The sequence below is a fragment of the Cervus canadensis genome, chromosome 17, assembly GCF_019320065.1.
Source record: "Cervus canadensis isolate Bull #8, Minnesota chromosome 17, ASM1932006v1, whole genome shotgun sequence".
NCBI lineage: Eukaryota > Metazoa > Chordata > Mammalia > Artiodactyla > Cervidae > Cervus > Cervus canadensis.
In genome coordinates, this window is record NC_057402.1 from 3197318 (window position 1) to 3222851 (window position 25534).

The 25534-nt window shown below is 57.9% G+C and overlaps 1 protein-coding gene across 3 annotated transcripts; it reads right to left on the reverse strand.

Moving 5' to 3' along the window:
- Positions 1-8074: 8074 nt before the first annotated feature.
- SLC25A29 (solute carrier family 25 member 29) lies at positions 8075-22101 on the reverse strand. Of its 3 annotated transcripts, none has more exons than XM_043490000.1 (4): positions 21789-22101; positions 15847-15890; positions 10809-12848; positions 8075-10095 (listed from the first exon to the last, which is right to left on the reverse strand). In XM_043490000.1, exons 3-4 carry the CDS (start codon positions 11079-11081, stop codon positions 9361-9363), a joined length of 1008 nt encoding a protein of 335 aa, XP_043345935.1. In that variant the 5' UTR covers positions 11082-12848; positions 15847-15890; positions 21789-22101; the 3' UTR covers positions 8075-9360. The 3 variants fall into 3 exon arrangements, with proteins under 3 accessions (XP_043345935.1, XP_043345934.1, XP_043345937.1); XM_043489999.1 differs by having other exon boundaries at positions 10809-12852; XM_043490002.1 differs by having other exon boundaries at positions 10809-10892; positions 21789-22099.
- Between the last annotated feature and the right edge of the window lie 3433 nt (positions 22102-25534).

The window sequence follows — 25534 nt, forward strand, 5'->3', positions numbered from 1 at the left end:
GGTGATCTAATGACAGGGACCCTGTGGCCCTCCGGAATTTTGAAGTGCCTTCTGAATCATAAATGAAAAATTTAACTTGAGACGCTTTTTTTTTTTTATTTGTTCAGAATCTGTTATCCATTGAGTAGTTTGATGGAACTGAGTTAATCAGAAGACCCCAGCTGTTCTCTGGATAAGCCAGGCTTTGCTGTATCTGGCAGTCAGGAGAGAGGTAAGCCTGCGGTGGATGTCCCCTGCAAAGCTGAGCGCCCCAGCGCGAACCTGTGCTGCTTTGCCTAGATCTGGGGCAGAGGCCTCCACCGCTGCCCGGAGTCAGTGCCCGTGCGTCCCTCCCCACCATCGGGTCAGCAGCCCCCCGAGGGGCTGTTAAGGGTCACGCCCTCACCCAGCGCTGTGCCACACTGGAGCCTGGTCCTGGCGTCATCCTCAGGACTCCTGCCCAAGGGCCCACGGCGAGACAAGAATCAGGCCGTGGGGAAATCTCCCAGCGGCCCCAAGAGCCATGCCATGACCCTGAGTTGGAGGGAGGTTCTTCTTCCTCTGTGCCTTGACCCCTTGGGGATGCCTTCCGTCATCTCTCCCGTCCCTTTCTGTCTCTGAGTGGAATAGCCATTGCTCCCCTTAACTCTTCTCCGTGTGTTCATGTGTTTTTCTCTCAAGCTGCAGTTAATTTCTGAAAGGAATTTCATTGGGCGTTGGAAGAAAGTTCAACGCCCAAGTTCCTCCTTGACATAGCACTCTGAATTTACAACAGTAGTGTAGGACACAGTGACAGCTTATAGAGGTAGTTCTCATTGGGTATAACCTAACACCCATTCTGCTTGTGGTTAGAATTTATAATTTTGCTAAAGATGTAATTTACTAAAATTTGAAATGGTGTTCTAACAGTCAATTGTCTTGATTAATCTGATTTATAAGTAATACTGATACATATTTTCTTACATCTGAGCTGAAATAAATGCATGTTTCTAGCATATGTAATATAAAAACTTCAGAGGGTAAGTTTACATTTAACAAGATGTTGTTTTCTATTTTTGGATTTCTTATATTATTTTCCCCCCTTTTTTGGCGGTGGGGGTTTAGGGGGAAGCATAGTATTTGTATAAAGAACTGTCACCCCAGAGTGACATCTATTTTCCAAGGTGACCTTGAGCTCACTGGTGGTTTCATACGATGTTTGTGTGCTGTACCTAGATTCAAGGCCTGTGGATTTGACAAAAAAAAAATTTTTTTTTTTCAATTTGGTTTTCATGTACATTCTTTTAAATGTCAATTATTTTGTTAAATTTGAGTAAAATGAAAACCATTGGGATACTCCGCTGGAGGCCTGCGGATGTTGCCGAGTTCTAGTTGGTTTCTCCGTAATAGATGAGAGTCCTTCATTCAGCAAGCGGCCTCCAGAGACTGAGGCTGTTGCAGCGCTGTCAGTAGGTTTACTGCCGCCCGCACTTAGCCAGACCTACCTACTGGACGTTCACCTCGGGATGTGTGTCTGCGACACGGGAAGACCTGGCCCGCTCCGATTTTGAGTTGGAAACCTGGTAATCCACCCCAGGACAGCTACAGGCAGAGAACGTGGATCGCTTCCTGTACCTTGATTCCTCTGATTTTGGGGTCAGCGTGCTTAGCAAGGCCACACTGTTAGTCCTCAGGTCCATCTTCTTGACATCTGACCACCAGCAGAAACAGGACCCCAGAGGTCAGAGCGGTGGTGAGAACTGAAACGGTTCCCCGGTGGCCTGTGCGCTGCCCGCAAGGCCTCTGTCCACTGGGCGGCCTTCGCCTAGCCTCCCCGGCGCCTGTCGGACCGCGGAGCCCTTTGGCCTGGCTCCCCTTGGCCTCGGCGCTGGTGAAGCACCTGTCAGAGCTCACGACCGCGGGGGTGCGCTCCTTTGACCCCAGGAGGTCACGGAGGAGGCTCGACCCCGAGCTGTGCTTCCTGGCGGCCGTAGTCGTGCACTCCACGGTTTGCTCTTCTGCTTTCCAGAACGTGCCCTCGGGAACCTTCGCGCCTGCGCAGAAGCATTTGACTGCATGGCTGGCTAGGTCTGCACCCCAGCTTCCCGACCTTGATGCGCCTTGATTGTTAACTGCCTGGACCATGCAGACTGTGCTTGGGTTCCTGGGTTGCCTGAAGGCCGAGTCAGTGCGGGACCCTTAAGAGCCTAGGCAGCAGGCAGGAGGGGGCGGGCCCTTCGCGAGTGGGCGTGTCCCGCGGAAGGCCGAGGCCAGAGTGGTCCCCGGAGTGCCTTGTCAGGAGAGGATGTTTGCTGGAGCTGGGGATGGACGGAGAGCTGATGGGAGGGGCGGGCAGCACACCGTGGACACTCTTCATCCGCCCCCCTTCTTATGAAAACCGGAAGGGAATGTTGAAGTAGAACATGGGCGTTAGGTCAGGAGGCAAATCAAACTCCCCAGACTGGTCATCCGGCCCTCATGTCCCTAGCCCGCGTTCGGGGAGTCTGCAGGGGAGGTGAGCATGGTGGCGTCACATCCATCTAAAGCAAGATGATTGATTTTCCGCAAAATGTCCTTTGATCAGATTAATTGCTTTTCATTCACTAAAGACCTTCAGACACCATAAGAAGCAGCATTGGGATGTCACAGGAAGGGGCTGGTTGCTGTGCTATATTCTGTTTGCTGCTCTACCTGGGGGCTTGCTCGCTGTCTGCATACAGTATGGAGGTGGAAAGGGCATCAGTACCAAACAGCTTTTTTCTACAACATCCATAACTGGTATGAGGCTCTGTTATGGTGATGGGTCAAGCTATCTTCATAAAACAATTCTGTTTTTATTCACTTTCTGGTAACTTCTGTGGGCCCTGGCTCAAGGACTTGGCATTGTGTCTCATGTACATCTTTTTCTTAAATGTTGTTTGCCATTTCTGGAATTGTCCTTGGTTTTTCCTTAGCTCATAGGTCATAGATGCAGAAATATTATAGTATTTAAGGCATCCGCATCAAGCATCAGATGGCTTTGCATCCAGAAAAACATTTAATGATAACTCACTTCGAAGCACCAAGCATGTGTAACATGGCTCTATAAAATATAATAAACGCATAATGTTGTTAAGCTTTTTAATGCCTGTGGTTCTTGTTTGTTCCTGGATCTCTAAGCCGCCTGTCACTGAGTTACATTACACAGTACAAGTGGCCGTAAGCTCTCGTCTTAACCACTGGAACACCAGGGAAGCCCCCTCACCCACTTTTTAGAAAGTACAACCAAATGAAATTCTCATGCAGTTAGACCCATGACCCTCTGGTAATTATGGAAACTCCCTGCCAAAAAAAAAAAAAACTTATTCCTAACTGGGATAGACTCTAAAGCTTGGTAAACATACTGAGAGCTAGATAGGATTTCGGGTCAGGGGAACAAAATACTCAGCTCTCCCCTCATCCAGCTAGGGTCCTGGTGACTGCTGGACTGCAGATCGGGGTTTATTATTACTCCTTAATTCACATGACTTTGCCTCCTCTTTGGAGGGGGCAAGTCCAGGCCCACATGAGGCCCAGAACTGCGGAGGGAAGGTCTGCAGTCCAGCTGTATCGAGGAACAGCCATAGTGAGAGTGTGTGCATCTTCAGGTTTGAGGTGGGAAGGACCTGGGTTGCTGGGGCTTTGGAGTTGCTTCCTGTGGTCCCCCCAGATAATAGGCGTCCTTCCTTGCTCGGGCCCATACCTCCACCCGGCTGTAATAACACTGAGAACTGGGCCCAGGACCACACCCGGCACTGTGAACACCTTTTCAGTTAATTCCTCTAGACCGCCTTTGGAGGAATTCCGTAGATCACTCGTGCCATGGATGAGGGTCATTGGCAATGTCAGTGACTCAGGCTACCTGACTTCCACAGCACTCTGCTTGCCACAGTTCATCTCCACCCCCCTTGCAAAGAATGCCTGGTCCCTGTCTGCAGTGCCCACCTGGCTCCCAGCTCGTCAGCCTCTCTGGCTCTTAAAGCATCTCCTGGTCTTGGGTCTGGCTCTCACTGCCAGCGGCTTCAGCTCCTAGGTCTGGCCCCGGCCGCTCCTCTCTGGCCTGCCACTGGCAACTATGCCAGTCTCCAGCGTGGGGGTTGCCACCGCACCAGAAGCTACTGTGACTCCCTGTTCCTACAAGATCCGATAAAATCCTAAGCCCCAGCCTCGACCTACTTTTCCACCCTCTCCTCCCCTCCCTCTTGGAGTTTTTCATTTCCAAAGCTTCCTGTCGAATTGTCAGGGTTACTTACTCACTCAGCACCAGTGATGTGTCAGGTGCTGACGGAAGGGCACGAACAGGACTTGGGTTACATCTGGTAGAGGAGAAGGCAGGAGAGAGAAGAGAGATCTGGGATGTGCTGTGAAAGAAGAGAGAAAGCGGCCAGGAGGGAGCGCAGCCTCAGAGCAGGCCCCCAAGGAAGGGTGTGCCACCTGGTCCACCCTGCCGCTTCCATCACCTCCCGCTCTGCCATCACCTCCTGGCTCTGCCCTGGCAGAGTTCGGCTCTGGGCCCACGCCCCATGCAGGCTTCGCTCAGTTCTGTGTCTCAGGAGCGTGCCAGGGCGGTGACGGGTGGGGGGCACTGTGCTCTCGTCACTCCAGCGGGCAGGGCGGGGCCAAGTGCGCGTGGATGCATGGTGTCGGGGTGCTGAGACCCCCGAAAGCCAACCGCCCCCGTGGAGACGCAGGGTGGTTTCCGGAGCCCGAACACGGTGGGGCAAGTTAGGGCCCCTCAGCGTCAGCACAGGCGCGGACCCTCCGGGGCCAGCCTGCGGGCCCCACGAGGCCCCAGGTGAGGGGTGTGGGTGCTCACCCATCCTCCAGTGGTCCCGCCTGTGGCCGAGCCCCCGGCCTGCAGGAGGACCCCAGCCCGGCGCGGGGGGAGGGCAGCCTGCTTGCACAGACCTAGGCATTCTGCCTAACCGAAAGGCACATGACCTTGGCCCTGGGAGCCTCGTTTTCCTCAGCGGAAAGTGGGGGACCTCTCTGCCAGGAGGAGGGGCGGCTGGGGGCCGGAAGTCAACCTCGGAGAATTTAGGAGGAAGAGACAGAATTTAGGAGGAAGAGAGACTTGCCAACTGGGGGCCAAATGGCGGAGTTGGGGCTGAGCTGGGGGCGGGGCTGGGACTGCTGGACTGTCCCCCAGGAGGACGCCCCTTGTAGGGTGGCCTGGGTTGGAGGGGAGCATAGGCATGCTGGAGGGGCGATCTGATCAAGGCCTGGGGCTGCCCCCAGATCGGGGAGGGGGGACACCTGCCCATGGAGAATGCGGCAGGGGGAGCAGTGGCCCCAGGAAGCCTTAGCACCCTGGATGAGGTCAGGACCTAGTACCGGGAGGGTGGGAGAGGTGGAGGCTTCAGTGAGGGGGGCAGAGAAACCCCAAGGCCAGGGGGTGGGCTGCTCATCCCTTTGTGAGCCCCACTCTGCGGCAGTCACCTGACTCGAGTGCTGGGTCCTCTGCTCCCACCAGCCCCGGGGACCTCAGCGTCTGCCCGGGGATCATCCGCCCGTTGTCATCTGGCCTGCCTGTGCCTTGGCTGCTTCCTCCTGATGACCCTGCCCCTGCCCGTGGCTGCCCCCAAACTTTGTCTTCACGGACACCTGCCCCCTCCAGGCTGCCTCCAGGGGTCCTGCTCTGTGATGGTCACTCTTCCTCAGCCTGCAGGCTCCCAGCAGATCACCCATCACTACTGGCCTCTCAGCCCCATGTCTGGGCTTCACTCGATCCTGCCTCCTTGCCTTCCTTCACCCCTGACTCATCTGGAAAAACCCAACCTGGAAGTTCTGGGTGTGTACATGTGTGTGGGGGTGGTGGGGTGGGGAGAGGGTAGTTCCAGGGGCTGAGCGAGGGTCTGCATAGACTCCGTTCCCAGCGGCCTTCAGGGGTGTGCCCTGATCACGGTGGACGCTGTGACCAGGGACACTGCTGGGTGTCAGGAGGTCAAGGCCTGGGCGCCCCTGCAGGACAGAACTTGAGGCCCAAGCTGACTGAGTGGAGCTGGCCCTGTCCTGGGCGCCTCTGTGGCTTGAACTCCACTCCAGTCACGGAACCGGGGAGTCGGCCATCAGAGGCCAGGGCACAGCCCCGGCTGTTCCTGGCTCCTGAAGCTTCCGCTGGTGAGTGGAGGCCGGCCCGGACAGGGGCAGGGGGTGCGGTGAGGGCTGTGGACCTGTAGGGCCTTGAGGCTCCGGCCCCAGCAGCCCCTGGTCTCGTGACCCTAGACAGGCCCCCCAAATGGTGTCCTCTATTGCAAAATGAGGGCGCCAGTGCTGACTTTCAAGAGCTGTTGGGAGCATTAAAGGGGCTGTGTGTGCCAAGGGCTGACTGGTGCCTGTGAATGTGACATTTGACAATGGTCTTTGCAGGTGTTGTTAGTTAGGTCATCCTGGAGTAGGCGGGCCCTTAAGCCAACACCTGGTGTCCTCCTGAAAAGAGGACAGGGACCCTGGAAGTCCAGTGGCTAAGATTCCAGGCTCTCACTGCCTGGGGGCCCGGGTTCAATCCCTGTCAGGGAACTAAGATGCTGCAAGTCAACTGGTGTGGGTAAAAAAGTAACAAAAAAGACAACAGACCCACAGGTGAAAAGATGACTTGAGGATGGAGGCAGAGACTGCAGCAACGTGCCTATAAGCCAAGGACTGCCGGCCACCAGGTGCTAGAAGAGGCCAGGAGAGATTCCTGCTCGGGCCCTCCAGAAGCAACCAACACTGCTGATGCCTGAATTTCACACTTCTGGCCTCCAGAAGCTAAGAGAAGAAATCTCTGTGGTTTTAGCCACACGGTCTGTGGGCCATTGTTACGGCAGCCCTGGAAACTGCTACAATCTCCAGTCTCCAAGATAACTGCCAATTGAAGACAGCAAAGAATGGAACGGTCAGGACCTGGGCCCGGCTTTGCCCAAGGAGAGAGGATGTTCCCACGTGCTGGGACTTGCCCGAGACGCCCCAGGAGGGGCACATGGCCAGGAAGAGGCAGGAGTCACGTCTTCCTTCTCATTGCACAGCCTGGGTTCCGCTTGCATTTTTTACTTTTTACCATGTTAATAAATAAATAAAATTCAGATCAGGGAGAAAACAAAATGTCAAAAGACCCGTGTAAACCCGACACCTCTCCTAACCCCTCCTCTTTTGGTGTCTGACCATCAGCAGCAAGGCTGGGAGCGGGGACCCTGGGCTTTAGCATCTGCCTGGTTTCTTTCAGAGGAAATAGAAATGTGAGGCAGGGGGACCTCACTGAGGACAGAGCCGCTGCCTAGGACTGGGGAATGGGGGACCCTCCTGGGTTAACCTGTCTGAGGACACCCGGCCTGGGGTCACCAGCCAGCTCCTTCCTGCCCTCCTGTCCTTGGAAACTGCAGACAAGCCTGACGTCACAGGCTGGTACGGGGGATTCGGCGGGCTGTAAGGGGGCAGGATCCCAGAGCGCTCCTGGGGGGAAGCTGGGCCTCTCTCTCCAGCTCTCCTCTCCTCTGCCGGGGGGCAGAGGTTTCTGGCTCAGCGGTTGAAAGGAGTCTCCAGGCTCGGAGCTGTGGAGACGCAGGGTGGCCCGATTGATTCCGGGAGGCTGAGCAGAAGTGGGGGTGGGCGGACAGGAAGACACCCCTCTGGCACGGAAGGCCTCCTTCAGGAAGCCCTCAGGGATCCTTAGGTTGGTCTAGGTCAAGCTCAGGACAAGTCCATCCTCCCCGCAGAGCTCCCTCCTCCGGATTCAGCTAGGGTCCCCCGAGCCCTCCCACCTCAGTCCTTCCAGGGAGCTCACGGCACACAGCGCCTGCCCTGCCCAGGTGCCTACCCTGCCCACGCGCCTGCCCTGCCCACCCTCCCGCTGGGCAGGGACCGGGCCTCCCCTCCCTGGGTCACAACAGACGGAGACGCGCTCACTACCTGGCTGAGGCTGCACCCAGCATGTTGGTGAACTTCAGTCCACCCCTCACGCCTCCATTAGCCCCATTTTGTAGATGGGGAAACTGAGGGTCTGGAGGTGCCCTGTCGCTGGCCTGGGTCAGGCCAACCACCAGGCCGGCCCCTCCGACTCCTGTGAGGGGGTGGGGGTGAACCCCCTTCCTCTGTGATACACAAATGAAACCTCACTCTTAAAAAACAAAGAGCACTTTATTCCCTCGGAGGTTTCTGTACAACAATGATGCCACGTGGGGGTGGGGGGGTGGGAGGGGCTGGGGGGAGGGTCATCCTGGCTTCCTTTAGCTCAGCCCGCCTCCCGGGAGTAGGGCCAGTCACCTCCAGTCACCTCCAACTTGTGCAAAAGCATTCGCCTCCCTGTCTGGTCTCCTGGCCACGAGGTGCCAGCCGTGCCCAGGCTGCCGGAGCTCACACCACCGGCCGGCTTCTAGTGACGGCCCCGGTCGCGTGGGCGCACATGCCCTTTGGCCTCGAGGGGCCCAAGCTGGTCAGACCCGTGCCCACTCACAGGCCCCGCTTGGGACTCGCGGGAACGCAAAGCATTGAGACTGACTGCCTGGGAAAGACACCATTTCCCAGGGCTCAGGGGTCCCACAGGGTTCTCCCTGCTGACCCCTCTGCAAACCTTGGGGAAGCCCGGCCGTCGGCAGTGGGCCTGGGCCACAGACATCAGCTGAGTCATGTCCCCATTTTACAGATGGGCATCCTGAGGCTCAGAGAGTGGTAAGACTCCCCCTTGCCATGACTCTGTTTAACTGTGGTGATCTCCCCTTCCACTGACCTGCACCTGCTCCCTCACCCCAGCTCCTGAGCTAACGTGGAACTTCCAGAAGGTTCCATGGCTTCTTAGTGGTCCCCAGGTTACCCTCCAGTGGGAGTGGCGGGAGTCGGGGTATTCCCAGCCTTGCAGCCTGGAGAAGCTGGGGTGTGCTGGCAGGGGGTTGGGTTCTGGGACCCCAGAAGGCGCCTGAGCTGCCCCTCCGTTCCTAACACAGACCGGACAGGTGGTCTAGAAGTGTTCCTGGAGCTCTGCAGGTGGAGGATTTGAGAATTAATGAGTCACTGGCAAGCCCATTGGTGGGTCTTCAGAAACCCCCCTGGAGGTGTGGCCAGGATCCCAGGGAAGGGTTGGAGTGTTGGCTGGGTTTCTGGAAGACTCCAGAAGCCTGTAACAGTGCCAGGCTGGGTGCTCCACAGGCAGCATCTCTGAGCTTCCTGACAGTACGACACGGGGAACAGGCTCCCCATTTCACAGCCGAGAAAGGCCAAAGGAGGTCAAGTACTGCAGCCAAGGCCCACCCAGCTGAGGAGTGGAATTCAACCCAGGTCTGACGGAGCCCATAGTCCATGGAGTCTCGGGCGTCTGGGACAGGGCGGTCGGCGGGGGACCCATTTACAGTTTTGGAAGAGTCTGGGCTGCGTTTTGGAAAAGCGGCCCCCGGGAAGGAGGGGCAGGGGGCATCACAGGCTGGAGGGCTGGGCCAGGGCGGCGGAGCCGGCGTCGCCCTCGAGCCGGGCCTCCTCGCCGCGCGCGTAGCTGAGCACCACGGTGACGGTGGCGAAGGTGGCGGCGTTGACCGGGAAAGCGCGCAGCAGCGTGGATGCCAGCCCCCGCGTGAAGACGCGCCAGCCCTCCGCGCGGTAGCTCTGTTGCACGCAGTCGACGATGCCCCGGTAGCGTGGCGCGCCCTGCAGCCCGTCGGCCTGCAGCCGCGACTTGACCACGTCCACGGGGTACGTGGAGAGCCAGGATGCGATGCCCGACGTGCCGCCCGCCAGCAGCAGCTTGGGCACCAGCAGGCGGTCGCCCGGCTCGCAGCCCAGTGCGCGCGTCAGTACGTCGTAGGTGAGGAAGTAGACGCCGAAGCTGGGCGTCTCGCGCAGCAGCGTGGATGCCATGCCCCGGTTGACGCCGCGCAGGCCCTCCTGCCGGTAGATCTGTGCCAGGCAGTCCAGGGGCCCGCGGTAGGTGCGCGCCGGGCCTGCCTCCTGCAGCTGCAGCCGCGTCTTGGCCAGCTCCATGGGGCAGCAGATGACGCACTGGATGGCCCCTGCCGCCGCGCCCGCCAGGAACTGGTTCAGCGGTGAGTCCCGGCCCAGCGCCCGCAGGGTGTTGCCCTGCACGCCGAACACCAGCGCGTTGATGAAGGTCAGCCCCAGGAGTGGCGACCCCAGGCCTCGGTACAGGCCCAGCACCTGCGGGGCGCACGGAGAGGCGTCAGGTGCGCTCGGGCTTGGAGTCTATAGAGCTGCTCACCACCTTCCCCCCGGGACCCTCCATGCCGGTGGTGGCTGCCCCGACCCACCTCAGCTGCTCATGAGGACCAAGCAGAATTTGATCAGAACCCAGGTTCTCAATCTGAGAGGCCCGGGCACACCCGCCCTCCCGTTTCCAAAGCCTGGCTGTGCCCCTGAGTTGCCCACCACCTCCTCTCCCGGCTCTGCGGTCCAGGGGCCACAGCATCGCAGAGGCAGGGTGTCCTGCTCCACCTCCTGTGGTCCAGTGAAAGAAAGTGAAAGGGAAAGGGGCTCAGGCGTGCTCCACTCTTTTTGACCCCACGGACTATACAGTCCATGGAATTCTCCAGGCTGCAATACTGGAGTGGGTAACTGTTCCCTTCTCCAGGGGATCTTCCCAACCCAGGAATCGAACCCAGGTCTCCCGCATTGCAGGTGGATTCTTTACCAGCTGAGCCACCAGGGAAGCCCAAGAATACTGGAGTGGGTAGCTTTTCCCTTCTCCAGCGGATCTTCCCGACCCAGGGATCGAACTGGGGTCTCCAGCATTGCAGGCGGATTCTTTACCAACTGAGCTGTCAGGGAAGCCCCTGTGGTCCAGACCCACAGCACTGCAGAGGCAATGCTGAGGCTGGCTCCCCACCTGACCCCCACGGGCCCCAGGCACTCACACTCTCCTGCTTGATGATGGCCTGGAAGCAGTGCAAGGTCCCTCGGTATTGGGGCTTCTCCACACTCTGGACCTGAAGCCGCACCTGGAAGGAGGACCCAGTGTAAGTCAAGTGGCCGCGTGGAGTCAGAGTGCCCAGCTCTCTGGGGCCAGCATGCAGGACCCCCGGGGAGACTCTCTCCAGGAGGCCTGAGGTTGGACCCATGAGGCAGGGAGCCAAGGAGCTTTCTGTGGCTTTTGGAATCCCAGGGAGGGGGCTGGATATCTGTGCCATTTTTAGGGAGGGCTGTCTGTGGACAAACAGTCACGGAGACAGCCAGCTGCAGAGGGCTGGGGGTCCCCAAGACCCCTGTTCACTATCTCCGCACGAGGTACTGACAGTGAGGCCTAAGGCATCTCCCGAGACCTCCCACCACCCCGGAAGCAAGTCCTGGCCGATGCCCAAGGGGTGTCCAGTCTTAACACCCCACCACGCGCTCTCCACATCGGGGCTGGGAATGCCCATGGGTGTTCAGTGAGGAGCCCTGGGCCTTTTGGGCCTTCCGCTTGGTTTCTGCCGGTGGCCCCTGGGGAGGGCAGTGGTCATGAGTTAGTAAAGCGGTGAGCGGAGAGCCACTGGTCGCCTCCTTGGGACCAAGTCAGCAGCTCCAGGGCTCGAGGGCCCTCGGAGCCCAGCAGGCCAGAGCCAAAGAAAGCACTCTTTGTCCACAGAGAGCTTATCTCAGTCTTTAACGCTCATCCCCCAGGGTCAGAGCAGAAGCATTTTTTCTTCCTGTGTCTGGGGGAGGCGGGTAAGCTAGGTTCGGCCCTGGGCTCAGCTCTGACTCAGACGCGATCCCCACTACAGCCCTGGCCATGGCGTGAGCGCCTCTCTGTGCCGGGCAGTGGAGAGGGGCTCCGTCGTGATCACTGGCTGAAGTGGGGTCGGGGTCACTCCTGTTTCAAAGATGGGAAAACCGAGGCTCAGAAAGATCCTGCAACTCGGTCAAGGCTGTCCTCTCCAGGGACATGAGTGGCTGTGTTGGTCGTGGCCAGAGTGGTGTTGAGGGTGCTGGCGAATGCACTTACAGAAAAAAATGTGTTGTAAGCAAAAAAGAAATCTCATGCCTGCACACGGGGACCTCAACGCTGGCGACCACTGCTCTGAGAGGCCGCTGACCACCCCAGCAACCCGCCCCACCCTGGCTGCCAGCTCGGAGAAGAGCACAACCACTCAAGAACTCTGAGGGCATCTTAACACCATGAGCTCTGCCTCAGGTTGCTTCTGTGATGGGAGGCTTCCCACTTTCCCTTCGACGTCCGGGGGTCTCTGGAGGACTGGCTTTTCCTCCTGTGGCCCCTGACACCGGCACCAAGGAGGCCGTGTCAGCAGAGATGATGTGAAACGGAGCTGTGCCCTGCCCTCCGTGGGTCAGACTTACGGACACCCCGGTGCCATCCTGGCAGGCTGGACTTGGTTTCACGCCCAGGCTCGGGCCAGCTCGGGTCCCACAAGAGGCTGCAGGGGATCTCCCCTTTGTGTCTGACCCCCGGGGCTGGGATGGGCACTCACATCTGGGAGGCTTGGGGGAACCAGGTCTGGGGTAAAATGTGGCCTGAGTCTTATAGAATCTAGAGTTGAGGTTTTTAACACTTGGGGGTAGTAGGATCTCATTGGAGGATTGACGGACCCACCCCTGGAAAAGTAAGTCATTTATACATCAACCCCAGGAGGTTCCCAGCTTCCCCCCCAGGGCTGGGAGACCCCGCATAAAGAACCCCCTATCGAGACGGGGCTACTGTTTCTCAACCAGCCCCCAGGGCCCCCACCCCGGGACCTGTGCTTGGGTGCAAGCTCATCTCATACCCTCCCTGCCCCTGCCAGTCTGGGAGGGCAGTCTGGTGGGTGCGGGGTGGTGGGGCAGGGTCCAGGCCCGGGGTCTGGTTTGGGCAGAGAAGAGAAGCGTTGGGTTCACCTGGTCTGTACTTACTAGCGCTCTCCGGGATGAGGCTTACGCTCATCTACAACAAAGTTACATTTTGCTATGGACGGAGACAGCCCCTAGCTTAGAAAGTAAAGGCAGTTAAAGCAACACAAAATTTCAACATCACATCCAGGCCCGGGACCCCCGAGGCCAGGCCCTGGCCTCCCCGGCCTGGCCTCCCCGCCCCCGTCCCCGCCCGGGGCCGGCTGCTCCCTGGTGAGAGAGGGCCCAGACACGTCCACAGAAACGCGTGTGAAGGTGGTGTGTCCAAGGGCAGTGGCTGTGGTTCTGGGCGCCACAGAGGTGAACCACGTCTTGGACTCAAATTTCTGTTCCAAGGACCTGGGGGGACACACTGCCGAGGTAGCAGTCACGAGATGGTGTGGATGGAACTGCAATGTGGGTGTCCCCTCATGCATTCGGAAACCCAGGTCCAAGTTCATGAAAACAGGACCGTGGATGAGAAGTTAGGGTGCTGGCCGCCTGGAAGAGGGGAGGGCGGGGGTGTTAGGAGGGGACGGGGGTTTCTGCGGGGAGGGATGCCTCATTTCTCCTCACAGGTTTGTGCTTCGGCGGTGAGCACGTGGGCGTGGGTCTCCACGTGAAACACTTCAGTGAAAATGACCACTTGCAGAGCTGGGGGAGTAAATCCCACTTTTGCCAAAAGCCAGGACTATATATGGGCCTGTGTGCATGTATGTTTTCTGGTAGAAATCATTAACAGGGTTGGGGGAAAGGTTACATAAAGGACTAGTTTTTTTGTTTGTTTGTTTTGTTTTGTTTATATGTGTCTGTTATGGTGAGCATTCTTTTACACCCTACATTACTTTTGTAATAGAAAGCTAACCAAAAAAAGTGTGTATGTATGTGGGTTGTTTTTTTTTTAATGTATGTGTTTTAATTAAAACACATTTAAAAAAACCCCAGCGTTTTCCTGTTTTCTTTGACTGAGAATGCTTATTATTATTATTTTTTTAAATATTTATTTATTTGGCTGTGCCAGATCTTAGTTGTGGCATGTGGAATCTAGTTCCCTGACCAGGGATCAAACTCAGGCCCCTTGCATTGGAAGCTTAGCCACTGGACCACTGGGGAAGTCCCAAGAATGCTTAACTTTTATAATGCAAAAGAGCCAGGAAAAAAAAAAAAAAAAGCCTTTGGCATTAAGTTAAACCAAAAGAGCTGAGCGGCTCTACCTGGAATCAGCAGAAGGTCACAGGGTCTGAGCGCATGGGGGTGGGGGGTGGGCAAGAAGGGTCACGAACTTGAGTGACAATGGGGACTTGCTAGAGGTGGGTTTTTTTCCCCTTTAAAAAGGCTTGGCTTTTTAAAGATCGATTTGCGCAGAGGTGATGCTGGTGGGCCGCAGTGGCAAAAACTAAAACAGTTACAAATGGATTTCCTCAAAGGCCAACCCCCAGGTGCCAGGTAAGGTGGGGCAGGGCAGGAGCCCAGCGGTGGAGGGGTTCCTGAGCTCAGGCTGCCCCTGGGGCGCTGGTCACGGCTCGGGAGCTCAGAGGGAGCTGGAGGCACCAGAACAAAGTGGCCCCCAGCCTGGAGGGACTGACCTGGGTGGGGGGTCGGGGGGGACCCCAAGGAGGCGCCTGAAGAAGGCCTGGCCGAGTCCCAGCTCAGAGACGCCTCTGCAGAGCTGGGCAGAGGAAGTGAATCAGAGACACTTCTGGGCTAGATGCAGCTTTGAGAGGCACGCACAGCACATGACCGTGGCCCCACGTGCACAGGCTCCCCCAGCCCTGGAGGGACACGGGGGCCCACTGCGTGGCAAGAGAGCCTGGCCTTGCCTTCTGGGGTGGAAGGAATCCATGCCCTTCGGAACTAACAATTCAATCCAGCACAAACCACACCGCTGTGCCGGGCCCGGAGGCTTCGGGAAATCTCGCCAGCCCCTCACTGTGCAGGTCAGAACAGTTGGCTCGGAGGTAAAGTGACCGGCAGGTGGGCGGCCAGGGGGCCTGGAGCTAGCTGCGCAAGGCCCAGAGAGAGACCTGTCTTGTTTGTTTTTGGAGTGGCTTGGAGGATCTTAGTTCCCCGACCAGGGATGGGGCCCCAGCCCACAGCGGTGAAAGCGCAGAGTCTTAACCACTGGGCCACTTCGGACCCTGGGACAGACCTTTCTAAGGTCAGAGCACAGTGCTCGGGGCCTGTGCTGGAGGAAATGCAGCCCTACTGTAGTCAGAGGACCTGTTCTCGGCCCAGGGACACCTGGGTTCCTGAAAAAGGAGGAGACGGGGGTCTCTCAAGCCCACCTACACACGGGTGACATCCTTGTCTTTGCTCCACCCTCGCCCCTGAGGGAAGAGGAGCCAAGTTCAGGGTTCAGCGGGCTACAGGGTCTGGGCTAGGGCCCACTGCTTGCAGTTCGCCGGGCTCCCGGGGAAGCCCGAGAGGAAGGGGCCCGACTTGGCTAGTTTAAGGACAAAACCCCCAACAACAGAGGGCAGATCTTATTTGGGAGTTTTCAGCTGGGAACGTGGACTCTATTGGTTTCCACTGAGGCGTCGGAGAACCCGGGCCCCAACCCTGTGCCAAGGAGTGGGCTCGTGGAGAGGGGGAGTGGGGGCGCCTCCCCGGAGCTATTCTCTGCAGCCCCCCAAGAAATGCCCGGGCAGTGTCAGCCCCAAGGCCCACCACTCTGGGGGGATCGTGGTCACGGGAAAGGCTGATGTGTGATTTCTCTGTAATTCTCTCTGAATCCTTGCCTGCTAGAAGCAGTCTGGAGGCGTTCTGGGTGAGGACAGGGTGCATGCCCCTGGCTCTGGGCAGTCCCTCTGTCCCAGGTGGCCAAGCATCAGGATGGACCTCCAAGTTCAGCCCCAGCTGGGAGATGGAGGAACAGACCAGGAGGAAAGGCCCGGCCGGCCTGCTGGACAGGCCGCTGCTGGCCTGGGCATCAGGGAGAAGCCTGATTCTACCTTCTGAGCTGTGGGAGGACCTTGGGGGGCTCCTGAGATGGTCACCAGAAAGGGGTATCCTGCCGCCCCGACCCTGCAAACCTCCCTCCAATGTCTGCACCTCCACCGTGGCCTGAGGATAAAACAGCGATGAGAGACTCACCTTGACCGTGTCAAACGGGTGTCCCACCAGCACGCCTGCCACACCTGGGGGAGAGAAAGGACAGCCCGTGACCCAGACACCCCAGAAACCGCCGTGTGGGGCACGGGTCCAGCAAGGATGTGCCTGGCACATCCCGGGAGCCCCTTGATCCTTGGGGTGGGGTGAGGGGAGGGTGGCCGTCCCAAGGCCAAGCCAGGATCTGTCAGACTCAAAGCTGGTGACTCTCTCCGTCCGGCTGCCCATTGCAGGGGACAAAAGAAGGTGCCCCTTGATGCAGCAACCTGGATGGACCCAGAGAGTGTCCCACTGAGTGAAGTAAGTCAGACAGAGGAGAAATACTATATGACATCCCCTGTATGTGGAATCTAAAAGGAAATGATACAAATAAGCTTCCTTACAAAACAGACTCACAGACTTAGAGAACACACTTAGGGGTGCCAGAGGGAAGGGTGAGGGGAAGGGATGGTTAGGGAGTTTGGGATGGACGTGTGCACACACTGCTGTATTTAAAATGGATAACCAACAAGGACCGCCTGTAGCGCACAGGGACCTTTGCTCAATGTTCCGTGGCAGCCTGGATGGGAGGGGGTTTGGGGGAGAATGGATGCATGGACATGTATGGCTGAGTCCCTTCACTGTCCACGTGATGCTCTCACAATACTGTTAATTAGCTATGCTCCAATATAAAACAAAAAGTTTAAAAAAGAGAGAGAGAAGGTGCCCCTTGGGAGGTTGTCGAAGCCATTTCTCAGATGTTCCCACTGCTCCAAATGCCTGGCACGGTCGGGGGCTCCAGGGGTTCTGGACTTGGGGCCAGCCCCTCACCCAGGTTTGAATTCTCCCTCTGTCATTTCCCAGCTGGCTGAGCTCACAAAGGACTCAGCGTCTGAGCCTCACCCTCTGCACTTGTACAGGACTGAGAGTCAGCCTTCCCCGGGGCTGCCCCTGGTCCTGGAGTGCTGACCCGGACGTGAGGCATCGCAGCTGCTGGCTGACGGCTCCCCTGCCCTGCTCGGGAGCCACGCTGTGCCCGGGGTGGCCGCCCACGACTCTGTGTTCGTGCTTGGTTATATATCAGCCTAGGGCCTGTAAAGATCCACCCTCCCAGAAAAGGACAAGCCCCCCCCCCGCCCCCCGAATGGCTCACAAGCGCCTGTCAGAGTTCTGTGTGCTGTGCAGGGTACAAGCATCCCTGTGGACCAGTCTTGTTACCCCGCTTCACGGAGGAGAGTGAGGCTCAGACAGGTGTGCTAACTGCCCCACTGACCCCGTGCTGTCCTCCCTGGAACTCCACGTGTGTACATCTTACAGCTCTGCTTTTATTGCTATGTTGTTGTTCAGTCGTCCAGTCGTGTCCGACTCTTTGTGACCCCGTGGACTGCAGCACGCCAGGCTTCCCTGTCCCTCACCATCTCCCCGAGTTTGCCCGAGTTCATGTCCATTGCGTTGGTGATTTATTACTATATTTATTGCTATATTTCAATGTATAATAGAGCAATTAAACAGGCTAATATTCATTGAGTCACAGTCACATTTCTACCTGCTGGTTACCATTCTTAGCTTTGTATGTGTACCAACTCTCCCTCTTATGTATGTAAAGGACTATTAGCCCATTTTACAGATGAGGAAACTGAGGCACAGGAAAGTGATATATGTCCACACCACACAGTAAGTGGTGGAGCCAAGATCTGGACCCAAACCTTCTGGGCCTGGAGCCCTCCTTCTTAACCACTCATCTCTCCCGCTTCCCATCAGAGCTGGTTACCACGTTAGTGGATGTCCACAAGTAAATAGGAGTTATTATGTTTCTTCACATATTGTATTTTTAATCCTTATATAATGTCCTTTTCACCTTGTTTAATGCTTCAGACTTTAAAAGTGCAAGTCACTCAATCGTTGACTCTTTATGACCCCGTGGACTATACAGTCCTTGGAATTCTCCAGGCCAGAATACTGGAGTGGGTGGCCTTTCCCTTCTCCAGGGGATCTTCCCAACCCAGGGATCAAACCCAGGTCTCCTGCATTGCAGGCGGAGTCTTTACCAGCTGAACCACAAGGGAAGCCCTCAGACCTTAAAGTCCACTCTATTTGATACTAGCTTTGCCAATCCTGCTTTGCTTTTGGTCTCGAGTATCTGGTATAGTTTGGTGACCTTCCTAATTTTCAACTTTGTCTTACTACTTTTAGATGTTCCGTAAACAAACTACAGCTGGGCTTTGGTTTCTACCCCAGTCTGAAGCAGGTTCAGGTTTTGCCAAGACAAGAGATCTGACACAGTTCCGTCTTATTTTATGGGTATGACCCCTTTGCTTTCCACATTTTTGTGGGTTCAGGCAAACTACTATTTATCCCCTTTCTGCTTGTTAATTTTTTAGTTTAGATAAGAGTTACCTCTGCTTTAGAACACTCATAATCCACATGTGAAAGTGAAAGTCGCTCAGTGTGTCCAACTCTTTGTGACCCCGTGGACTATACAGTCCATGGAATTCTCCAGGCCAGAATACTGGAGTGGGTGGCCTTTCCCTTCTCCAGGGGATCTTCCACCCAGGGATCAAACCCAGGTCTTCCACACTGCAGGTGGATTCTTTACCAGCTGAGCCACAAGGGAAGCCCAAGAACGCTGGAGTGGGTAGCCTTTCCCTTCTCCAGGGGATCTTCCCGACCCAGGAATCGAACCGGGGTCTCCTGCATTGCAGGCGGATTCTTTACCAACTGAGCTATCAGGGAACCTGCATGTAGAAACAGGGTTAAGAACTATCACCACCCCGCCATGGGGTGAGAGTAGGAGGCTTTCTCTGCCCTCTACTGCCCCACCTTACCCCCAAGAGCCATCTCCAAGCACATTCCCACCCTGCCCATCTTCCACTGACCTTCACCTTCAAAACTCACGAGACTCAGGGCTATTCCATCTTGGGGTCTCTACTTTCATCACTGGAGCCTCTCTTGATTACGACCCTCAGAGGTAACACATCTGAACTCCTGCTCATCTGCAAAACCTGTTTCTTTAATGCCATCAGGGAAGACAGTCCTCAGCTCTGGGGAAGACTGAGTCCAGGCCATTAACTCTGGCCACGGCCACGAATCTTCTGGTTTCTAGCGCCACAGATGAGAAATCCACGGGCAGCCTGTCTATTCACCTTTGTCAATAACTTATTTATTCTATCAGAAAGCTGCTGGGATTTTTATCTGTAGATTTTGGGAATATCACCAGGAGATACCAATGGTGTGTCTTTTTTCTTTAAAGAACTCTGCCTGGAATACCCTCAGCCCTTTCACTCAGCAGAGTGATCAGAGAAAATTTCCACTATTATTTATTCATCATACTCATCACCGCCAGACCTTTTCCTCCTTCTGGAGCCACTAACACTCACAGGTGGGTGAAGACACCCCAAGCCTGTCTTGTCCCTCAGCTCTTCCACCTTTGTGTTTCTGGTCTTCAAGACACACTTTGTTTTGATCATTTGAGACCCACCCCCGTTTTCATTTCATGTTTTGAATTTTCTGAATTTGAAATTCTAGTTCTTGGGGGAGTGGAAGTGGGGTACTGGGACCCTTCTGACCCAGCCCCCTGCAAGGCCTCAGGGCTGCTGTCAATCAAGGCCCCACCCCGCCTCCCAGAGGGCGAGGTTGGTCACGTGGTTCACACGCAGCCAATCAGAAGGGATCTACCCTCCCGGGACGCTGAATGAAGAGCCACCCCTGGGGGCAGAAACACAGCCTGCATCTGCCCTGAACCTCCAGCCGGTGAGGAGCTCAAACCCAAGGAAACCAGGCAACCTCTGGGGCTCAGGCTAGGGGTGCCACCCGGACGTGGTTCCTGGACGGCCCCTCTGCTCTGAAAGCTGCGCCTGGGACACAGTCAGGTCACTGGCCCCTAGAGCCTTGAGGCTGGGGGAAGGGACGAGCCTGGCGGCCTCCTTGCATTTTTCGGGGCCTAGGTTTCTCCTAGGTCAAGTAATACCAGGAGAGAGGGTCCCTTCTACCCTCGCCCATCTCCGCTCACACCACGACGGGGGAAGCACAGGCACCTCCAGCCCTAGGCGTCCACCTGGACCCAGGTAGGACCACAGGTCTGGGGGCCGTGGAGTGCCTTCCACTCACCAACCCAGGGCCTGGCCAGGGTCTCTCCCAGGTGGGCGTGATGAGGATGGGCAGGGGCCCTGGTGAGCAAGAGCCCAGGGTGACTTGACCGTGTGTGTCTGAAGGGATGGGTCTGACTTTACCAAGAGTGTTCCCGCCCCAAACCCCACAGCTCCCAGCACACCTGTGTGAATACAGAAAGGATCCTGCTTCTCAGGGGGAAGAACCCACGCTCCTCAAGAAGCTGCAAAGGGGCCTTGGCCCTGGGACTGAGCCCCCATTGGGGGTGGGGTAGAGAAGGGTCTGCCCACCCCCTACCCTGGAGGAGCCCCCGGCCTGGTGGCAGGACACAAGGGGAGGTCCCTGGGAGGGGGGGGTGGGAACAGCAGAGAGGGGAATGGACAGGGCAAAACTGACAACTTGGTCCATGGAAGTCGGCCCCTCCTGTCTCCTCTGGCACCTGGGCTTGGAAGACACGTGCCCGAAAGCTCTGGGGCCTGGAGGCCTGATTGGGTAACCGTCTGGGTCACTTCCCAGCACACTCCCTTCTGCATCAGCCTCCTCCTCTCAGGAAGCTAGCATCATGCTGGTTTATGTGCCTAAGGCTGCTCTCCACACTTCTCTTCCTCCAGGGAAGCTGCTGGCTGGCAGGTAGCTGAGAGCGTTATTAGAGTCACCGGGGGGCAGGTGACCTGCTGGAGGAGACAAGTGCCCAGTGTCAGAGCTTGGGCAGGGCTTGGGGACACTCAGCCAGTCCTCTGGCACTTCCGTCAGTCCTTCTGTCACTTCCCTGACAGCTAAACCTGGCTCCTAGTGAATACCTGTTGAATAAATTAACTCTACAAGAAAAACAGACACTAAAGGCCAAAGAGGGAAGTGCCAGTGCCCAGCGCCCATGGTCAGGCCACAGCCAGCCCAGAGGGACGTGGACTCAAGGTCCCCGGGGGGCACACAGGGCCTCAGCGCTGCGGGGCAGCTCGGCCTCGGGGAAGGTGCCCCACATGGGGTGCACTCCTGAGCCCAAGGCCTACTCTGCCCCCCTCCCAGGGGCTTCCCTGGTGACTCAGCTGGTAAACAGTCCGCCTGCAATGTGGGAGACCTGGGTTCGATCCCTGGGTTGGGAAGATCCCCTGGAGAAGGAAATGGCTACCCACTCCAGTGTTCTGGTCTGGAGAATCCCATGGGCTGTATAGGCCATGGGGTTGCCAAGAGTCGGACACGACTGAGCGACTTTCACTTTCACCCCCGCCCCCCCACCGCCAGTCTGTTCCTCAGAAGAACCGCGCAGGAAGGGGGCGGCCGCCAAGGCGTGACTAGGCGCCTGGGGTCAGGCTCACGCCTTTTAGGCCATCTCACTAGGGGGTCGTCCGGTAGCCCCCGGCCTCAGCCCACCCACATGGCTGCGGGAGACGGGGTGGAGGCAGTTTCAAACTTCTTGGGCCCAGGGAGGGGACCCTGCTCCGGGTCGGCGCAGGCTGGGGTCTGGCGTGAGGGAGATGGGCTCCGAGCCTCGCCGTCCGCTGGCCTCGGCAAGGAGTGTGGTGGGGCATCCTTCTGGCGGTCCCCTGGCAACCACGGTAATGTCCCCGAGCCCCAGATCGCTCGTCCGAACGTGCTGCGAAAGACTTAAAAGACAGTTGCCTTGGTGGACAGCGCCCTAGGGGCCCTCCGGGCCTGATGTCAATTCACGCCCACAAGAATCCCGTGAAACAGGAGCACAGCTAATCCATCTTACAGGGGAGGAAATCTCAGCCATAGGGCAAGCCACGGGGCAGGTGAGCTGGCCTCCCAGGCCGGACGCCTCGTCCCCGGGCGTCCCCGGCCCCCGCGCTCGCCCGGGCAGGACCCGCCCGCTTCCTTACCCCCAGCGCATCCAGCCAGAAAGTCGAGCGCCATTGCCGGGTCCCCGGTGAAGCCGCCTTCCTCCGGGTCCTCCTTCGCTGACCCCTCGCCGGACTGGTCGCCGTCGGGGGCCCTCCCTGCTTTGCTGGGCTGGGACTCGGCCTGGCCGCCGCCTTCTGGCACGGAGCCCCGCGCAGGCTGGGGTCTGGCGGTAGCGGTGGCGGCGGCTCAGCGCGCGACTCCTTGCCGGGCGTTTGTCCCTCACTAGCCGGCTCGCTGGCCTTTGCGATCTTCCGTACGCCGCCCGTGGTCCCTCACCTCCGGCCGCGCGTCCCGCCCCCCGGGCCGGCCGGCCGGGGCTCGGGCAGGGAGCAGAGCTCAGCCAATGGGCGGGCGAGGAGCGGACAACGCCCCGGGCCCCGCGTGCCGCCGCGGCGTTTCACTGGCCGGGCGGACCTGGGCGGGCCTGGGGTGCGGGCGGGGCGGGGCCACGTAGCGGGCAGGCGGGCGGGGGAGGCGCGGAGGAGCTGCAGACAAAGAATGCGCTTCGTGCGCCCGCCCGCGCCGCCCCCGGCGGAGAGGAAGCAGGGCGTGCGCCGCCGCGGCGGGACGGTGGGGTCGGTGCGTCCGGGGAGCCCCGGGCCGGCGCGGCCTGGGAACTTCCCGGCCTGCGCGACGCGAATCAGCGGGGCGGGGGGTGGCGTGCCCTCGCTCTTGACCGGGGGCCTGGGATCCTTGGGGCCTGGGTTCAGATCCCAACTCCACCGCCCAAGCTCAGGGTCCTTGCTTGCATAATGGGGACGCGCCGCGGTTAACGGAGGTGGAGCGCCGGGACCCTCCAAGGCCAGCAGGCTGGGACACTAACTGTAACACTCCTCGAGCGGCGGAACGCCCCTTCGGGGGAGTCTTCGCCCCCCCCCCCCCCCCCGTCTGTGCGCCCTCCGGCCGGTGGGCCTGGGGCTCGTGGCCTCCTGGCTCGCCGCACGAGGGTCGAAGGGCGTGGCCACGACCTCGGTGCGCAAACTTGCGGGAGCCGCGGAAAGCTGTGCGGAGGGGAGGTTCTTGGACTCGTTCTGGAGCCGCGAGGCGAGAGAGGCCACATCGGGCGCAGTGTGGCCAAAGGGGGCGGTCACGGAGCCGCGGCTCTGGAAGGCCTCGGGGCCTGGACCGCCTGGCGGTGGAGGAGGAATGTGAGAAGGCCAAGTGGGAGGGCGCTGGGCTCGGGTCTACGCAGGTAGCTGGGCGGCGGGAGGTGGGGGTGGGTGAAGTAAGAGCAGAATCCGACTCTGCTCCGCGTCCGCTTTTCCCCATCCCGGGGATTGGCCGCGGCCAGGGACCCCCTCCCTGGGGAGCGTCCGGGTCAGAGACCCCTTTCCCTTCTCCAGCACCTCGTGAAGTCCGGACTGCCCGGCTTGGCCGTGCTCTTTCTCCCTCACCGTGAGTCAGATGATAACTTAAGGCCTTCGCCCAACTTCCCTCACGCTCTTGAGATTAGGATACACAGTCCGGTGTTTCCGGGTTGCAGATCACACAGTTCTTTTATTTGTACGTTACTATTTCTGAGATCAACAAGGAGGTTATCATGGATATATACCTCAGGGACAGGTTTTAAAGATTATATATACTTGTTACTAGGGGATACCTCCCAGGTGCATTAAGTAACTATCGTGGTGATCAGAGGCCACTCTAAATCCAATGATTCTGCATGGTTTCCTTTTATTCTTAGAATCTAAAGAGAACATCCATTGATCTGAGACCCAAACCCAGGTCTGCTGACTCCTAGTCCAGTGCTTGTGATGGCTGGTGGGCCCTGAACTAGGGGTCTGGAGGCCTGGGTTTGAATATCACCAGCCTCTGACAAGACTCATGAGCCAGGAAAGCGTGTGGGCCCCAGGAGAAGCCCAGACCCAAAACCCAGGTGGGAGCTGGCTGGAGGCCTTGAGGTCACGGTGATTAAACTGGACAACCTACATCCAGGTGACTCACCTCTAGAAACAGGGGGTCCCTGGGTTGCTGAGGCCTCCAGGGGCAAAGCACAGATGCCTGTAGCCTCCGTATGTTTTTGGAGGAGAGTCAAGAACCTTAACAGGGCAGTAAGTCCGAAAATTATTATGGACCGATTGATGAGACAAAGAGAACACAAGTGCCTTTAAGTTAATGTCGTGCTTGGGGCAGCTTGCATGAGCCCTGTCTCCTGTCCTTGGGCAGGCCCAGCGGCCTGGTACACAAGAAGCGCTCAGTATTTGAGCTTCAGAAAACTTCTTGGGGGAAGCTGCATTTGGGCAGAGCCTGCAGGCATCCAGGTGGGGGAGCCGCAGAGGTGGCGGTGGGATGGATCCTGGATCCAGATGTGCACCCTGCAGGCGGGACTTGGAGAGGGGCTGGACTGGGGGAGCCAGTGTTCAGGCCGAGGCTTGTTGGCTTTGGGGACAGAGGTCCAGCAAGTGGTGAGCAGTAGAGGGGTGGGCTCTGGGGCAGGTGTGCCCACGGTGGGTGCTGGGGGTCGACCTCCAACCGGGAGCACCCCAAGGGCAGCTGCCTGTGCATCCCAGAGTCTGCTGGAAACAGTGTTTGGGGAGGCAGTGAGGAAGGAGCGAGAGCAGGCACTGCTAGGGGCTGGGGTCACTGGGGTGTACTGCTGGCTGACTAAACCGCGAGACCACCCTGAAAGCCGTCCCTCCCTAAAGAATCATGCAAGGACTTCTTGATGGTTCCAGTGGTTAGGAATCCACCTTGCGCTCCCGGGGACGCAGGCCGATCTCTGATGGGGGAACTAAGATCCCACAAGCCGCAGGGCAAGCAAGTCGGCGCGCCGCAACTAGAGAGCCCTGTGCCTCAAGAGATCCCGAGAGTCGCAACTAGGACCTGACACCGCCAGGTAACTTAAAAAAAAAAAAAATCGTGCATTAAAAAAAAAGTGATTCCTGCTGCCTGAGAATCATTCACTTGGGTGGTGCTCTGCGCCTGGAGCGGGCACAGGGCAGACCCACCTCCCTGGCCTCCAGGGCCTCCCACACAGCTGACAGGGGAAGTGAAGATGCCTTAGCAAAGGAAATGAGTTTGTAGGCACTGGGCCTGCGTCGTTACATCAGCCGCTGGGGTCCATGTCTGTTCTACTACATTTCCTGAGAAGATTACAGCACAGTCTGTGCTTTTTCAAACTTCTCACTTTCCACAGGGCCCCAGGACCCTCCCGCCCTCCCAGGAGAGGCCGCCTTGCAGGGGGGCTCAGACCCCAGCCTTGAAGAGGTGGGAGGGGCCCAAGGCCAGAGCAGTAGGGGGACAGCAAGGAGGGGAAAAGTGCCATGGGGCACCAGGGGTCAGGCCAGGTCACTGAGAGTGTGTGGCAGAGATTTTGTTTGCAGAGCATTTGTAATTCCTTACCCAAGACAGGTTGGGTGTGGGAAAATTAGAAAGGGCAGCAGGTTTAAAAAAAAAGGTTCTCACCCTGGAATCTGTTGAATTCAATGGTGGGAGGCTATTTGGTCCCCGGGGTTGGGTGGGGAGCAAGGCTGGAGCTCGATGTCTCAGGGCGAGTGGGGTAGGGGGTGGGCTGAGGCACCTGCTGGGTAGACCCTGTGGGGAGTTGGGCTCAGTGAGAGGGTGTGCAGGGCCAGGCTGGAGCCAGGGCAGGTATAGTTTTAGGATGGGAGCCACTGAAACCGGTTCCAAAGCTCCTGGGCACAGACCAGTGGGGAGGGTGCGGCTGTCAACTGCCTCCCACACCCCCCACTTGGAATAAAACCCAGGCTCAGAGCCGGAGGTA

Coding starts and splice junctions, on each gene's coding strand:
- SLC25A29 (XM_043490000.1), bottom strand. CDS start 11,081: ATGGCACAGATATCCAGCCCCCTCCCTGGGATTCCAAAAGCCACAGAA. Junction 10,096..10,808: donor CCATCATCAAGCAGGAGAGT/GTGAGTGCCTGG, acceptor TGCGCCCCGCAG/GTGCTGGGCCTGTACCGAGG.